The sequence below is a fragment of the Brachionichthys hirsutus genome, chromosome 13 (assembly GCF_040956055.1).
Source record: "Brachionichthys hirsutus isolate HB-005 chromosome 13, CSIRO-AGI_Bhir_v1, whole genome shotgun sequence".
NCBI classification, from domain to species: Eukaryota; Metazoa; Chordata; class Actinopteri; order Lophiiformes; family Brachionichthyidae; genus Brachionichthys; species Brachionichthys hirsutus.
In genome coordinates, this window is record NC_090909.1 from 12,107,663 (window position 1) to 12,125,401 (window position 17,739).

The 17,739-nt window shown below is 44.2% G+C and overlaps 1 protein-coding gene across 1 annotated transcript in view; it reads right to left on the reverse strand.

Moving 5' to 3' along the window:
* Nucleotides 1-2,409: 2,409 nt before the first annotated feature.
* grik2 (glutamate receptor, ionotropic, kainate 2) overlaps nt 2,410-17,739 on the reverse strand; it is a 91,530-nt gene continuing 76,200 nt past the window's right edge. The window contains exons 14-16 of the mRNA XM_068747638.1: nt 16,509-16,734; nt 6,343-6,593; nt 2,410-2,574 (exon numbers count right to left, since the gene is read on the reverse strand). Coding sequence (XP_068603739.1) covers nt 2,410-2,574; nt 6,343-6,593; nt 16,509-16,734 — 642 coding nt within the window. The remainder of the gene's footprint in view (nt 2,575-6,342; nt 6,594-16,508; nt 16,735-17,739) is intronic.

Below are 17,739 nucleotides of genomic sequence, written 5' to 3' on the forward strand. Positions count from 1 at the left end.
TAAAAACGGCATAAAGGAAATTGCGACAAAACAAAAAGATAAGGAAGTGTTATACATAAAACACAGACCTTAATAAGAGTCATTTACAGTGTCCGCTCTTTGATCCGGGGGGGGGGGGGGGGGGGATTGAATCGCAGTTGAAAAGTGGTTGAAATGAACTGCTCGTGTTGCCGACCACAACGGAAGTGCAAAGTGAGAAGTTCGTCTGCTAACTGTGAATAGATTTGATAACTTTTCCTTTCACGGCTTCGTTTATCATTTTGGCCTGGTATTTTCAGAATCGCAGCGTTATTTTACATCAGGGGTGCCCACACTTTTTCAGCATGCGAGCTACTTTTAAAATGACCAGGTCGCAAAGATCTACCCACTAAAAAAATGCTAAACATAGAAGTATTTTCAAATATATCGAGGATTCTTTATTTACAAGGTATGCTGATGTACCCTGCGTAACCGCATGAGCCAATATTGCACAACACAACTGAATTAACTATGAAAATGTTTTGTAATTACATCAGGTTTGGAAGTACTTCTTGTTATTTATGATGACGTCACTCACGCAGAACGATGCCTCGTGAAAAATGACTGCTGTCCGGACAACTGGGATTTTAATTCATTAACTTTTCTGTTTCTCAGCTCGCTTTTCGGTGGAAAGTCGGTGTCGTATTGTTGTTATTGCGATTGTAGACTGGCAGTGTAAATGCAGCCCAGCTGCTTGACGTTTATTTTGAAATGTACGCTCTTATTTTGTAGTGCAAGGCGAAGTTGCAGCTGTGCTAGCGTTAGCGGCAGAGAGGAACGCTCAGGTGCAGCGCTGCTAGTTCTTTAGTTTAAGTTTCATTACTCCGAGTATCTGATGAAGAGTACTGCAGGAAGAAAACTGCCTCTTGCTCGTGTTGAAGCAGCCGAAGTGTTCTCCGGTGATCAATAAATAAAACATCTGTCTGGAGAGCGATCGATGGGCGGCACAGGCAGAAAGGCGTTTAAACGACATCGTGAAACAAACTCCGCCTCCCATTCCGCGTTAAAGTTATATGTTTCTGTCTTCTTACTCGGTCCAGCAATGGTGATAATCTTTCTTTAGTTTTAAAGAAAAAAGGGAGGGCTGAAGATCAGAGATAACTCGTGACTCGTGTTCTGAGTGAGTGTGTCTGTGTGTGCGTCCAGCCCCTCCCCCCCCCCGGGAGCGAGTGAGTGAGGAAGAGAGAGAGAGCGTGGAGCGGCGACACTGCGGTTTGCGCCTATTTGCATGTGCGGTCAGAAAAAACAAGTCGTCATCTGACTGGCTGCCCTACATGTCAATCAAGAAATATGTCGCGATCGACCGACTTTCCCTTCGCGATCGACGTAATGGGCACCCCTGTTTTACATTTTCCCGTATTTACACATTTCCCCATGGTAATTTCCACAGTACGGCGTACTGCTCAAAAATCAACGTTTTGGTTGACAAGTATTCCATGTCGTCAATCATCATAGCATGACAGTGTGGCAAATAAATCTGAACTAATTATTTCAAGAATGATTTCATAAAACAGTTTACCTGTAGCAAAACATACTCAATAAATATTACAAGTTTATAAAAACTTGGCTTGAATTGTTAAGGTATGAATGAAAGCATGAACCGTATGAATGTGTGCATGGATGGGTGAATGCCGGTCTGTGTTGTAAAGCATTAACTACAAGCAAACATCAGGATGTAAAAACACATAAGACACAATCAGTGATTGATCAGGGTTGGGATAATAATGTCGCATCACTGGAGGTGTTACAGTGAAAACTAGAACTAAGTGCAGCAACGCCTGCAGGGGCGACGCGTTCCTCTCTGAGACACAGATTCGGAACAGGCCAGTTTAAGGGGAATTCCTCCTCAGTAGAAAAGACAGCCTCCAGATTTGATTCCAGTACCCAACCCTACCATTTGTTAATTTTATTCACAATGTCTGACAAGAAATGTCTTTTAACAAGCATTTATTCCTATCCTACAGCTGGAATCTACATATTCACTCAATAGCTGAGGCGCTTTTCCAGCCGCTCTTGAACTGCGCGGTGAAGGAGCGGCTGAGCAGCGCGTGATTGGTCCAGTTCTTTTAGCTTGATCCACCTTAAACTAGTTTCTCTAATTTCTCTTTTGACTCCTGGGCTTTTGAAATTCCTGCTGCCCGTTGTTTTCTGCGTTGCCAAAGTGGGAAGAGTGACGAGGAAACACGCTGAACAGGTTCAAGTTATTTCCACAGGAAATATTGTAGAGTCGCTTGTGCCTAGCTATGTGTAAAGAAAAAAATAATTGCTTTTCACCGATGCACCCTCCAACACCCTCATGGACCCCCCCCCCCCCCCCCCCCCCCCCCCACAGCATTCCCCAGTGTCTGATCACTGCAGGTGAGACGTGGAACAGGGAGTGCGAGCCCGGTGTTAGGCCATGGTCTCTTTTCCTGGCAGTCGGCGGTCGTTGAAGGTGTGCAGGCTGATGACCTCCTCTGTTTTCACGATGACAGGCGGCTGAGGCTTGTGTTTGAGTCGGCGCTGGCACTTCAGGGAAACCCGCAGTTCGTCCACCATCGCGCTGCAGAAGGACGTCTGCAGAGGAGAAAAGGACAGACAGAATGGGTCTCAGACTTGGAGCAGGAGTGAAAGTCCCTGTCCCGATGCTATGCTACGCAAAGTCTCTGTTTGTTCTCAGTCGTCCAGCTCGAGGTAAATCACGAAGAGCAGAAACAAGGAATCAATGAAGAGGCTTCTTCAGTTCAGAGAGGCGGTGATACGTCTTCAACCGAACTTAAACAAGTATAGTTGATTCTTCATTTTTGCGTTTCTTGAGAACGCTCATCCTAAATCAGTAGATATTTACAGTACATAGGAGCAGGGTGGGGCCAGGAGCAATGCGGAAGTGTGCTGGGCAGAGGTGCAGGTTCATGGGCAGTAGTAACCTCAAGGCAGCATAGTGCTGTTAGTACATGTAGTATATGAGAGTAGTGTTTGTGTTACACGTATGCTTGTGTTTTTGATGCCATTTGTCTGCTGGAATGATCGTGATAAAAAAGAAAATCTGAAGCCGGATCTTGGTCTAACTTTGATCCCATTAAATTCTGAGAGCGATCCGCATACCCATCTGGATACAAAAAAAATCAAATCACAGTCATGAAGGGGTCCGATATGAACATGATCATGCAAAATGTCTTCTGGATCTGATCCAGAATGAGGTCAGGAACAAATATTAGTGTATAAAGATACCGAGAACAATCTAGAACCTTCTGGTGCTGATCCAGATCACCATGTGGACGGTGTAGATCCAGTTAGGAGGGGAACGAGCTCCTTGGAGGAGGTCTGTGCTCTCTGAGTGCTTTTCTAGCTTTCACTGATTATAAAGCACAATTCCAATCGCATTTGTTTGTTGCAGGATTCGATAATTGTATTAGAAAGTCCATTCCCACCCCCAACTGCTCCAGGCACACCGACCATGGTGGCACCTGCACCCTATGTCCCGATCATACATGTTACAGGGCCCCCTATGCTATGGTATTTTTCACAGTGTATTGCTGCTGCTTGTCTAAGCCACTCTGAGAAAGGCTTTTTAACGGTCATCGAGCTCACACTCAGGGGACACTTTGCCACCATGGCTGTCTGATGCGACTGTTGAGGGACATTGGATTAGAGTCTTTAACAATCAGATGCAGCTGGAACCACAATTTAGTGGGATAGCTCTGGGAACGGGCCTGTCCATTTTAAGGCCAAAAGGAAATGGTGCATTTATTCCAGGTAATTATTTACATGGACGTGATCGTAGACATGAAACATGGTTAATACAACTGTTTATCATCAGCCCCAGTTAAATGTTATTTTAATGTTGTCCTGTATGGATCATTTAAGGGCAGAAACCCAATAGCATCCAGAAACAAATGCTTTTGTTCTTGTTTTGTTCATCTTACAGCATCATTTTTGTGGGTTTTCTTCTCACCTGGTGAGAAAAATTATTTAACTAGAGTTTGAAATTCCCAAAGGAAATTTAGACCCCCTTTCGTCACGCGATGCTGGCATTAGAAAGTGCTTAAACTTGATGTAAATGTATACCAATCATTGAAGCGCCAGTCACAAGTTGATCCCACTTCATGGTGGATTCATGTGTAAATGATTTCTATCAAGAGATTATAAAATGTGATTAATTAATCTTTTTTAATCTCACCTGCTGAGAAAAGTCCTCAAGTTGAGGTATTTTCATTTAAAGTCATTACATTATTGTGGCAGATCAAAAGTTTGATTTAAAACAAAAAGTATCTTTATAAAGTCATTGATCGTTTTTAACAGGGGCAGTATTGCTTATCAATCTCCAAATAATTAGAACATAAAATAAAACATCAGGTCCATATAAGGAGCTGTAAGTTAACACATCAAAACACAGAACACTTTTCTGATCAATACAAGTATTGAACCCTGAACTTGTTGCTTTTCCTCTGCTTCAAATAATATAAAATAATACAGACCCATCAATCACAGAGCTCTAAGTTAGCATGTTAGCACGTCAACAATAGCATTGTTCATCATCACAGAATAAAGTGCTGAACTCAGATCTATCACAGAGGACAGAGCAGCCACTCTGACCAGACGCGGGGTGTCTCCTCCCGTTTAGCTTGGTGAAGATCTTTGCTACAGCGCGCTAAACTGCTAACTGTTAGCTGCTAACGTTAGCTGCAGCTGCACTCGTGACTGGGTGCTTTACGCTCCTCACCTTGCCCTTCCAACTACAATGGGAGCCTCCACCCAAACGCAATGAGAGCCAATCAACGTCCACTTCAGGGTTTCACTGACTATTCCACCCACAACAACTCAAGCACAAAAAGCCCAATGCATAAAAATGGATTTTATAAAAAAGGCAATACAAAAACAGTAAAATTAGAGATTAAAAATGAGATTAATGTGATTTAAAAACATTATGTGCTAAATATGACTCATTAATTAATTAATCAATCACAATTAACGCAATCATTTGACACCCCTAGTGTATATCAAACATTTATTTTTGCATGTAGAGATTTATTTGTTTTTCTTTTTGGTGTTTCTGTCAACACTGGGGCATAGCGTACATTCTAATGAAATTCTCAAATAAAAAGAGGTTCGATCACATCCCCTTCACGGCAACCTCGGTACTGTAGAGATCTGCCGTGCAAAGTGAACAAGAGAATGCTGTTTTATACATTTGAGTGATCAGACTAGAAAGATGCTCTATAATTAGAACTATTACAGTAATATCCTTTAATTATCACAAAATCTACACACTGTAGATTCAAATACTATTAACATTCTGTAAATACCTTAATGCACTGTGGGAACTGTGACAAGTATTGTGCTGTAAATCTATGAGAACAGAGTTTTGAACTATACGTATTAATCAACAGTGATATATCATAATTCTAAAATACTCTAAGAAAATACACAGTACATTGGTCAGGTGAAGCTGGTGCCAATTAATCTCTGAAAAAGTGCAGTGAAGTTTTACAATGTATTAAAAAAGCTCAATAAAAAACTGCTCAGCTAAAGTCATTGAGTGTCGAGTGAAAAGGAACGTGTCTGTTAGCTTCAGCAGCAGCCTAGCTAACTAGCCACTCCACAACACCAGGATGTCATTAAAGTCGCTGATGCCTCATGTATGGCTTCATCTTCAAGAATCATGCATCAATTTTCCATGACTGACCATAATCACGGGTGCAGCTAACATGCTAACACTAGCTGTGCTGCTGCAGGGGACTCATCTTTCAGGTGGGAAATGCTTCAGCTTCCGGAACAGATGCACATGAATCTGACTTGCTTGTAGCCAAACGCATCAGACGTGCTAACATTTTCCCGGCCGCTCGCCCTCATTCAGATGTGCAGCACTGTCAGGTCGGGAACCAGTCCAGCAATTCAAATCCCTACTCTGTGCTGGGGATGCAGTTTTGGCTTTTTACCATTGAAAGTAACTTTAATCAACAATATTAGTTGCAGCTGAACGTAAAGGTTCGTAAAAATGAAGTCATTTGCGATGGTGGTTAAAGTCTAGCTGGGATCCATGGCAACAGCAGAATTCCTCACGTTTCTTATCTCGTTGTCGCCATTGGGCCTAAGTGAATAAACGCAAAGAAACTGCAGACCACATGATAGTAAGAGATTCCGCAGATTGGAACACAGATAAAAGCTTTAAACTTGATGTAACTTTTCAAAATAAAATATATGTAGCATATATTTTATTCTCATTTATAGCTGTATTTTCCAGGAGACCGCCTCTCATGGCATTTGTGGCAATATATTCTGGTATCTTCTTCTTTTCTTTTCTTTTAATAGGCAGTAGACATGAATATTGGAAATACTTCTTACCTTTTCAAGTTGTGCGTTCTGCTTGGACTTGTACAGGAACTCTCCTACAGCCACGAACACAGAGAGGACAAGTCCAGCAGCCAGGACGATGAAGATCCCGCCGATGTTCTGCACCCCAAGGGCGCTGGCCTCCTTGCTGTCCTCCTCTGGACAGCCGTTTCCTCTCCACCACTTCTCCTTCATCATGTGCAGCTTCCCTTCCTCTTGAAGCTGCAGGATGGCAATAGTGATCCTATCTCTGTATGGAGAGCCTGAAGGAGCAAAAGACGAAAGCAGCATGAGCAACCAACGTGACAGAACCTGTCCCGCTATCTTGTCGAAGATTATGCCAACGGGCATCTTTATTAAAATCTGGGTTCTAAGTCCTGCCAGGAGCCGCGTGCCATTGCATCCATGTTAGTGCTTGTGTTATAATGAGGTGTGGTCAGCAGAACCACTGCCCAACGAAAGCCTGCTCCAAATTCAGTTCCCTCTGTCACTGGAGCTTTTCTGTGTGGAGTTTGCATGTACAGATATTTTCTGTATGTCTTGTTGGTGCATGGCACAACCATGTTTATGCCTGTAGTAGTTTTCTCTGTGCTGGAAGTAGGCGTGGCTCAAGCAGAGATCCAGCAGCGTGCAGATGTGGTCTGGGGTGAGGTGTGTTCTGTTCAGTGGTATTTGGTCTTGCAGAAGTTTTCTTTTTAAAACCCTAACTGCTTCTGTGGTTGCAGTGCAGGTGAAAAGTGACGTCATATGAGACCCTGGTTTCATCCGGGTCCAGTTTTATTTCCCGAGCCTTGCATGTAAAATCCTGGGAGTTTTTTTTTTCACACGGTATGGAGTGCTGCCGACAAGAGGCGCTCGCAAGGTGGCCAATTGTTAGGCAAGGTTGTAAGCGACCGACTTGATGCTGCTGACAATGAGTCTGAGGGAGGTCGGAGGTACCTCCTTCAGACTCATTGGCGCGGTATGGTAGCATCACTAATTCTGTTACAAGGATGCAGCCCTCCTCCAGTCGGATGGGTTTATTGATGGGACAGATGACCGAGAGCCTGACACATCCCACAGTGTAGACAAGTGATGCTGGTTAAATAGGGAAAAGGAATTTTGAGTTGTCACTCTCATTGTGTAGTTCATTACTTCACCATGAGTGACTATATCTTGAAAATGATAACCATAACGCTCGACTACTGTCACGCCTCGAGGCGGGGCGGGGCCATTCCCTCACTTTCTCTCCCTGTCTGCACCTCTCAGAGCTCCTGCAATCAGCATCATGCCCATCACCTGTGCTCCTGCCACCACCTGCACCTCATCAGCCCGGACACTACTTGAGCTCAGCTCAGTCACCACACCCGTGCCAGATTGTCAGTGATGTTTCCTGCTTTCCGGCCCTTCAGACCAGACCTCCCGTGCACCGACCCTCGCCTGCTTCCCGGACCTGCCTCTTCGCCTGCCCCTTGTGTTTCGGCTGCTGGACCTGCCTGATCACCCGGTGTCTGACCCTCGCCTGCCCCTTGGACTTCCTCGTGCCTGCCCCCCCCCCCCCCCCCCCCCGGACCCGTCGGCCTGACCTGCCTGTCCTACCCGCCGATAAAGGCTCTGTTCGCACATTTGCTCGTCTGCCTTGCGTTTAGGTCCTAACCTGCCTTAGGCCGTGACAACTACCTTGAAGGTATTTATTGTACGTTAGCTGAGTCAGTCAAACACGAGGAGATCCTAAGGAATCCATGCTAATATTGTCCGACATACTAGACGTGCTACTGCAGGCTTTTATGAGTTTGTGTGCATAAATCCAGAATGATCTCTTCTTTCATGGCATTATGTCAAAAACATTGATTTTGGTCACCTCACTGTGAAGGAGACAAACTCTTTTTAAGCTTTCTCTCACATAATCGTAAAAAAAATATTCCATCCATCCACCTTCCACTGCTTATCCGGGGTCGGGTCGCGGAGGCAACAGACAGCAGGGATTTCCAGACCCTCTCCCCAGCTACCTCCTCCAGGGGGATCCCGATGTGTTCCCAGGCCAGCCAAGAGACATAGTCTCTCCGGCGTGCCCAAGGTCTTCTCCGAGGCCTCTTCCCAGTGGAACATGCATGGAACACCTCCATCCTAAATAGATGCTCCTGTCACCTCAACTGACTCCTGTCCATGTGGAGGTGCAGAGGTTCTACTCCGAGTTCCTCCCTCGTCACTGAGCTCCTCACCCTGTCTCTCAGGGTGCGCCCAGACACTCTGGTGAGGAAACTCATTTCAACCGCTTGTATCCGAGAACTTGTCCTTTCGGTCCTGACCCGAAGCTCATAAGCATCGGTGAGAGGAGGAACATAGATTGACCAGTAAATCGAGAGCTGTAATTTTTACCTCTGTTTCTTCTTCACCAAGACAGATCTGTACAACGACTGCAGCCGCTGCATCGATCCGTCTGTCAATCTCACGCTCCATCCTGTCCTCACTCAAGAACAAGACCCCCAAGACACTTGAACTCCTCCACTTGAGGCCAAGACTCCCCACCAACCCAAGCTCTGACTTCAATCATACAGGGACTGGACAGCCCTCAGCCAAGGGCATTGGACACCATACTGTCGAAGCACCGCACACAAGATACTACAAGGGACGCAGTCAAACGGCTACTATAAAGGCGTTTGACCTCTCATATCTGTCTGATCTTCCTCTCCAGCACCCTGCAATAGACTTTCTCCGTATAATAGTTATAATAATTTACACATTTCTTCATGATGGTCTTTGTGTTTGTTCTGAGTTGTAATGTGAAAAAAATGCATGAAAAAAAAAGCTGTGTTTCTTTTGGAGGGCTAAAAATGCATATTTTCACTATGTCAGGAGTACCAGCGTGGTTGAAAATGTGCTTTTCAATTTTTTTCTTCATTGACAGACAATAGAATTGGATATTTGTGCTAATACTCTTTCATCTGGAAGAACACATTTTTGTTTCTCATTCTGGATTGCGCATGACCTGTCATCCCACTTTCCACTGCGTTCTGATTCGAAAGATTCAGGGGTGCCATGTGGGCACACATGCAGCAGCCTCTTTTCACCTCACAAATTAACATGGTTTATTAAGTCATTACAGGAATAAAAAGATGTTCTCTCAGTCAACCAGACTCCACAGAAACCGTCAGAGATTCTGGCCTCCCTGACTTTTCTGGCAGCAACCTTGCCAGTTCCTAGGTCCTTCCTCACAGCCTTGACAAGGACTATGTTTTAATTTATATTGAGTCCTCACCAAGAGCATGTTAAAAGAGATATTATGTACAAGCCCTTGGATAAAGGTGGAAAAGCAGTTCCAGAACTTGGCGTGAAATTGGAAGCCTTGTTTTTAACGCCAATATTAAATGCGGTCTTAAGTGATAAGAACACCAGTCTCTGGACGTACTTTGCAAAATTTTGGGTTGGTCAAAACATTTTGTCCAGAGTGGGTGGAAGACTCCCTCTTAGTACTCCACATGCTGAAACAAGGCCGGCACTATATAATAAGGCTGTTACTATTCTAAAACGAGTCAATCTTGGAAAGTGTTCAAAAGAATTTGCAAAGAGAGTAGTTATTGAAGAGAGTTTGTCAGCCCGGACATTACGCTTAACACCTGTGCAAACTTTAACAACAACAAAATGTATTCAAGTGTGGAAAAATGTTAACTCCCCCTTTCTTTTGAACACACATAAGGATCTGGCCTGGAAAGCGGTGCATGATCGTATGCCGACACGAGCCTTTCTTAAGAAAAGACGATGTTCTAGGTCTGCCAAATGTCCAAGGTTGAACTGTTTTAATGATGAGAATGTGAACCACATGTTTTGGTATTGCTCCTTTGCCCGGAAAGTGTTTGCAATCCTAAAGCTGTGGTTATCGGAGCTCTATAGAGAACCAAATGAAAAAGATATTTTATATGGTGACTTTGACCCAGGCGATTGTGAAAAATGTGAAAGATGGTGGGCTGTCATTAATTGTATCAAAGAAGGGATGTGGAAGGGTAGAAATTTACTAGTATTCAAGAAATTTTATTTATCCCCAGAATCAGTTGTAAAAGCAGGACTTTCAACTGTTAATGATTATATTCTTAGAGATAAGGCAAGGTTTGATGCTGCAGAACTAAGAAAGTTGTGGAAATTGGGGAATGTTTTAATGAGCAAGTTAGTGTTGACACTGTGAGCTCAATGACATTTAAAAATGTATTTTTTTTTTTACCTGTGGATGAAAATGTGATTAATATTATGCAAGTGTGATATTGTACTTTGAAGATGTCCTGTGGTTTGTTTGCCCGATAATTAATAAAGCCCCTAAAAAAGTGAAAAAAATTAAAAATTTAAAAATTTAAAAAAACAAACAAAAAAAAAAACTAGATGGTTTGATTAGTCTTTCGCCCCCATACCCAGGTCGGACGACCGATTTGCATCAGTGGTGTAATTTATTTTAGATTAGTTGTTAGTTTTCACTGGCGGTGTAAAATCATTTTATTTTTGTTTTTCTAATGTTACGTTGCATAAATTGAGTTATTGAATATTGGTTTTATTTTTATTTGTATTGTTAAATTTGTATTGTAATTGTGGATGATTTATGTACGAAGGACTTTCAACGGAAACAAGACCGCAAGGGCTTTTTAGAAATGCTCCTCTTAGACAGGATGTTTGACTGTACTTGTACTGTAATACATGCTACTGTGTGACTGTACTTGTACTCTAACATTCTATCTAATAAATATATTCATCATCATTCATCATCGTCGCTGGATCTATAATCCAGCTAAGATTTGATTTGATGCCACTTGCAGGACACTTCGCCTTGTTATTAACACAGCATTGTGAGTGGTGTCATATTTATACTCAATTCACATGAATGTCACTGTTCCTCTTCTGCAATAGTGATGATCTGCTAATTATGAATTCAACTCAAATACTCTCTATTCAAATATATTATATTACATGTATATATGCATGCATTTATGTTTTACAACAATGATATTAACATGACTAGAAAAATCCTCACAATTCAAATCTATTTAATATGTGAGCCAAAAAGAAGGCTTTCGACATGAACAACAAGTGGTGCAACCCTGGACACATTACAGTGAAAGCCATTGAACTGTTAGCAGTAAGTCTCCATCCATATTACCTGCGCAGAGAGTTTTCCTGGCCATTATCATTGTTGTTTATATTCCTCCAACCGCAATCGCGCCGCGCACTACCGACGTCAATGCAGCGACCGCAAGACTACAGACTTTGCACCAGAATGCTTTCATCGCTGTGCCCATGGGTGGAGGCCCAGCCAGCAGGCGCTCGCCATCGTTCAGGAAAGTCACAGTTCCACCGCCCCCCCTCGCCCTCACATACTCCCCGACCCCCATCTCCATTGTGGACTCTTTCTGCTTCCTGGGCAAAAGCCAGGACCTCAAGTGTGAGCCGACCATCAGCTCCCTCACCAAGGCTCAGCAGAGGATGTTCTTCCTGTGGCAGCTGAGGAAACTCAAGCTGCCGACCCAGATGTTCTAGGTGCAGTTCTACTCCTCCATCGTTGAGTCCGTCCTCACTTCCTCATCACCGTGTGGTTATGCTGGCGCCACCACCAGGGACAGACAGAGACTGCAGCGTATTGTACGTGCTGCGGAGAACACCCAGTACTGCTAAGTGTGTTGAGGGCAGCAGTCAAGCAGTTCCACCCTTGATGATGATGATGAATATATTTATTAGATAGAATGTTAGAGTACAAGTACAGTCAAACAGTAGCATGTATTACAGTACAAGTACAGTCAAACAGTAGCATGTATTACAGTACAAGTACAGTCAAACATTGTGTCTAAGAGGAGCATTTCAAAAAACACTTGCAGTCTTGTTTCCGTTGAAAGTCCTTCGTATATAAATCATCAATATTTAACAATAACAATAAACTAAAAATAAATTACTCCACAGATGCAAAATTACATAAATTAAAAGACACTTAATATGTACAAAGTAGGTGGACAAAAAAGGGGTTGGGGATTGATCTGGAGAGAGTCGTGATGACTATCTCCGTTTCTGTCCCCCTAAAAGGTGTATTTTTAGGGCCTTTTTGAAGGAGGCCAAAGAGGTGCATGTTTTGAGGCCAGGAGTCAAACAGTTCCACCCTTGGGTGGCAGTATTGTAAAAAGATGATTTGCCCATGTTCGTCTTACAGGAGGGTGTAATCCAGTGGCTCAGTGGGCTGGGAAGCGGAGAAGTCCACCGCTTCCCCGGTTCGAATCCCAGCTCTGGTGGAATGTGGCGTTTGGGCTGGTGACAGTCTGCCTCCAGAGCACTGCCGAGGAGCAAGGCACCGTCCCCACTAACGGCTCCAGGTGCACCGATCACGGCGGCGCCTTCACCCTACTGCCTCTCCTTGTGCTAGGGCCCTTTGATGCACGTATTAGTGTGTGGTTGTTTCAAGGGGCCCGTTGTTCTAGGGTGAAAACGCAATTTCATTGTGATAATGATTAATAAAGTATTTCATTTCATCAGGTTGTTGTTTGAGCTCCCTCTAGTGTTGTGGCTGTGGGTGTCACTAAATCTTTGGAGGTGTTTATTCAGGTATGCAGGGATTGAGGGGACTGAGGGCAGAGCTGCATTGACTATTTTAAATGCCAATCCCATTTTGAGTTGTTGAACCCTGTCTTCTACCCTGAACCATTTTAGGCTAGCAAAATGTCCAGGAAGAAGGTGGGTCATGGGCCCCAGATTGAGGAGTAGACAAATCAGTTTGTTTTGGGAAGTTTGGAGCTTGGTATTTCTCCAGCTGTGGTGTCATAAATGAGGGTAGTATGAGGGGTATTTATTCAAGTTGGACTAAGTAGGACATCACTGACGGCCTCAGTGTAAAATGCACGGCCCGCCACCGATATATATATATAGCGCCACAGTTCTGGAGATTTTAAAACAGTCATTTAAATGTTTAAATGTTACCCTGAGAACCTAATTAATTTGCGGTAGGAGGCTTGGTGCAGTTAACATGCCATTAGCAATGGCGAACAGCTGTGTGGTGGAATAAGTCTGCCCATTACTGAGCTAAGGGAGCTGCCAAGGGGCCGAGCGCTAAGTGCTGTGGCTCTATCAGGGCCCAAGGACTCAGGCAGGCAGACACCTATGCTCCGTTTAAGTCAATAAGACATATGCTAATTGACCGGAGTGAATGGGAATACAGCTCACATATGGTGAAAGGTACTGAAAGGGTAGGATTAGCAATTTAAATACCTTGTTCTGACTGCATGTGAATGGTCCACCAGGGAGTAATGATGCTAAAACCCCTCCTGTCTTTAGAACAACAAATACGTGAGGCAATCACGTCGCCTTCAATCACGTCATTTTCTTTCTGTCACTGACACACACACATTCATGATAATAATACATTCATGTATACAAATACATTCATGTATTTCATAGTTCCCGAAAATGAAATGCATGGAACATTTTATGTCATAGTCAAGAAATACATTTAGCCATAGAGGAATGCATACAAGCATGGAATCACACAGTCACACAAACAAAGCAATACTGCAAACCCTCAAAAGAAGAACATCAGTCAGGAAAAGCAATCGGCCAAAGCAAATAAAGTCTCCCTTCACTGCGTTCACACAGAGCACAACAGTCACTCAAATTATTACCTTCTGTGGCTGACCAGCAGAGCATGCACAAACAGCAACAACCAACAGTCACACTCCCAAAGGACACTTTCCACATTTGTCAAGGCAATCCAGCCATCTGTGGAAGATGTTAACTCATTCAGCACTAGCCGTTTTCAGCGCAGCCGAACGCTCAGCGCAGCCGAACGCTCAGCGCTAGCCGTTTCCAGCGCAGCTGAACGCGATGTGAACACCAAACTGCCCAAATGAGAAAGTCTCTTCTTTCATCCTGAAAAAAGTTTGATTCTACCTTCACGAAAAACATCGGTCCTCAACTAAAAAAAGAGAGAAAGTGAGCATGTTGTGAAAAGAAGCACTTTGACACTACCATTTCTAGTTTTTTTGCTTTATTGACACTTCAAACATCTCAGCAGTGGTTTGATGGTAAAATAACGACATGTTTAAGTAAATATGAATTAATTAATATTTTTAACATTTAGATTTGATTAAAACGTATGCTTTTTTGCGTAAGAACTTCTCCTTCTCCTCTAACTCACCTCCTACCTGTGGAGCGTAAGAACTTCTCCTTCTCCTCTAACTCACCTCCTACCTGTGGAGCATAAGAACCTCTCCTTCTCCTCTAACTCACATCCTACCTGTGGAGCGTAAGAACTTCTCCTTCTCCTCTAACTCACCTCCTACCTGTAGAGCGTAAGAACTTCTCCTTCTCCTCTAACTCACCTCCTACCTGTGGAGCGTAAGAACTTCTCCTTCTCCTCTAACTCACCTCCTACCTGTAGAGCGTAAGAACTTCTCCTTCTCCTCTAACTCACCTCCTACCTGTGGAGCGTAAGAACTTCTCCTTCTCCTCTAACTCACCTCCTACCTGTGGAGCGTAAGAACTTCTCCTTCTCCTCTAACTCACCTCCTACCTGTGGAGCGTAAGAACTTCTCCTTCTCCTCTAACTCACCTCCTACCTGTGGAGCGTAAGAACTTCTCCTTCTCCTCTAACTTACCTCCTACCTGTGGAGCGTAAGAACTTCTCCTTCTCCTCTACCTCACCTCCTACATGTGGAGCGTAAGAACTTCTCCTTCTCCTCTAACTCACCTCCTACCTGTGGAGCGTAAGAACTTCTCCTTCTCCTCTAACTCACCTCCTACCTGTGGAGCGTAAGAACTTCTCCTTCTCCTCTAACTCACCTCCTACCTGTGGAGCGTAAGAACTTCTCCTTCTCCTCTAACTCACCTCCTACCTGTGGAGCGTAAGAACTTCTCCTTCTCCTCTAACTCACCTCCTACCTGTGGAGCGTAAGAACTTCTCCTCTAACTCACCTCCTACCTGTGGAGCGTAAGAACTTCTCCTTCTCCTCTAACTTACCTCCTACCTGTGGAGCGTAAGAACTTCTCCTTCTCCTCTACCTCACCTCCTACATGTGGAGCGTAAGAACTTCTCCTTCTCCTCTAACTCACCTCCTACCTGTGGAGCGTAAGAACTTCTCCTTCTCCTCTAACTCACCTCCTACCTGTGAAGCGTAAGAACTTCTCCTTCTCCTCTAACTCACCTCCTACCTGTGGAGTGTAAGAACTTCTCCTTCTCCTCTAACTCACCTCCTACCTGTGGAGCGTAAGAACTTCTCCTTCTCCTCTAACTTACCTCCTACCTGTGGAGCGTAAGAACTTCTCCTTCTCCTCTACCTCACCTCCTACATGTGGAGCGTAAGAACTTCTCCTTCTCCTCTAACTCACCTCCTACCTGTGGAGCGTAAGAACTTCTCCTTCTCCTCTAACTTACCTCCTACCTGTGGAGCGTAAGAACTTCTCCTTCTCCTCTAACTTACCTCCTACCTGTGGAGCGTACCCACTAACAATATTCAACATGACACCCTCAATCTCCAGCTTCAAACTCATCAGTCTATCCGACACTCGATTCTCCTCTAGAACACTCTGCACCAACGCTTCCTTCAAGATAACTCCTCCTCCATTCCTCTTTCCATCTCTGTCCCGTGGGTTAACAACGCTGCTTGCGGTCATTGTTAACCCGGGCCTCGACCGATCCAGTATGATTTTCTTATTTACATTGATTTGCTGTTCAATTTGGGAAATATTTATGCCAGATGCCATTCCTGACGCAACTCTCTGCATTTATCTGGGCTTGGGACCGACACAAGGGAGGAACTGGCAATGTTACATTAGCTCCTGCTAACCGCACTACCCGTGCTGCCCATGAGCCTGCATTCAACAGAGGCAAGGAAAAACTTCCTTTTACCAGGCAGAAACCTTGGACAGAACCTTAGGCTCATTTATGTATGTATGTAAAATGTATTTGTATTGATACAAAAAGTTCAAAGAACATTCAGATGAATTCTTTGAACATTCATGTGAATCGGTGACCCTAAATTAACAACAACAACATAGTGTGAGCTCATTATGCAAAACACACACAGCATGCTTCCATATATTGACATATGGAAGTTATAGCTCTCTGCCACAAAGAGCTGCTAACACCTTTCACTTTAATATGATTCTGTATCTTCAGTTTTTGAACATGTTTGAAGACTGTGCATCAGAATGATATTTGTTGTTTCAGCATTGTTCTTACTTACCGATAGGCGTCCCAACGCCATAGGCTTTAGAGTCAATGAGGCCTCCAACTTGGGTGAGGTTGCAGTTGCGCTGTGTGACAAACTCGATAGTGGTGGACTCCATGAGGAAGGCGTAATCGGAGGTGAGCACACGGTGAATCCCTTCATCGATGTCCTTCACCATCACCGAGTGCCTGCGGCTGCTCATGAACTCCCACATCTTATCATATGTGGAGATCTTGGTTTTCTGTGAGGAAGTACAGAATGCATTAGAAACACAGACGTTTACATTTAAAATGCACACATTTCTTTTGTAAAATCAATACTGTTGATGGACAGAATCCTAAGTACTGGAGGCAGGAGAATTAGGAAAAAATATGACATATCAAACAGCTGCAAGTTTCCTCACAACTAGCTGTCTCTGCCGATTAAACTTGTGAGGATAACATGGGTTTAAAGTAGACAGTGTGCTAGCAGTATCCTGACTGTGCTGCTAGCAGTAGCGTGACTGTGCTGCTAGCGGTAACGTGACTGTGCTGCTGGCGGTAGCGTGACTGTGCTGCTAGCAGTAGCGTGACTGTGCTGCTAGCGGTAGCGTGACTGTGCTGCTAGCAGTAGAATGACTGTGCTGCTAGCGGTAGCGTGACTGTGCTAGCAGTAGCGTGACTGTGCTGCTAGCGGTAGCGTGACTGTGCTGCTAGCAGTAGAATGACTGTGCTGCTAGTGGTAGCGTGACTGTGCTGCTAGCGGTAGCGTGACTATGCTGCTAGCGGTAGCGTGACTGTGCTGCTAGCGGTAGCGTGACTGTGCTGCTAGCGGTAGCGTGGCTGTGCTGCTACTAGCACAAAGAGTTCGGAGCAGCAATGGTGAATTGTCAGTAAAAGTGTGCCTCATTTTCTACACATGTAATCACGGAGAAGCATCCAAGAGTGCGTCGCCCTCTGTAAGAGCAGGCTTGAAAGCATTTTCGAAGCCATTTGAAAGCTAATTAAGTCACATCTTCAAGGTCCTGCCTGCCATTATTGCGTGTAATGACTTTTTGTGGCTGGTCGATATTTTAGATCAACTGGGTATTTTGCAGAGTGCCCATCAGAATCTTTCAGAGTCACCCTTGACAAATCAGGCGATTGAACATGCGAGCTTTAGACTGCTGATAAGGCAAGAGTGCCGGCTGTGAATACACGGGGAGACGGAGAACCACCTACACTACAAGTCAAGCAAAAAGCCAGGGGGGGGGGCTCCAGAGCATCCA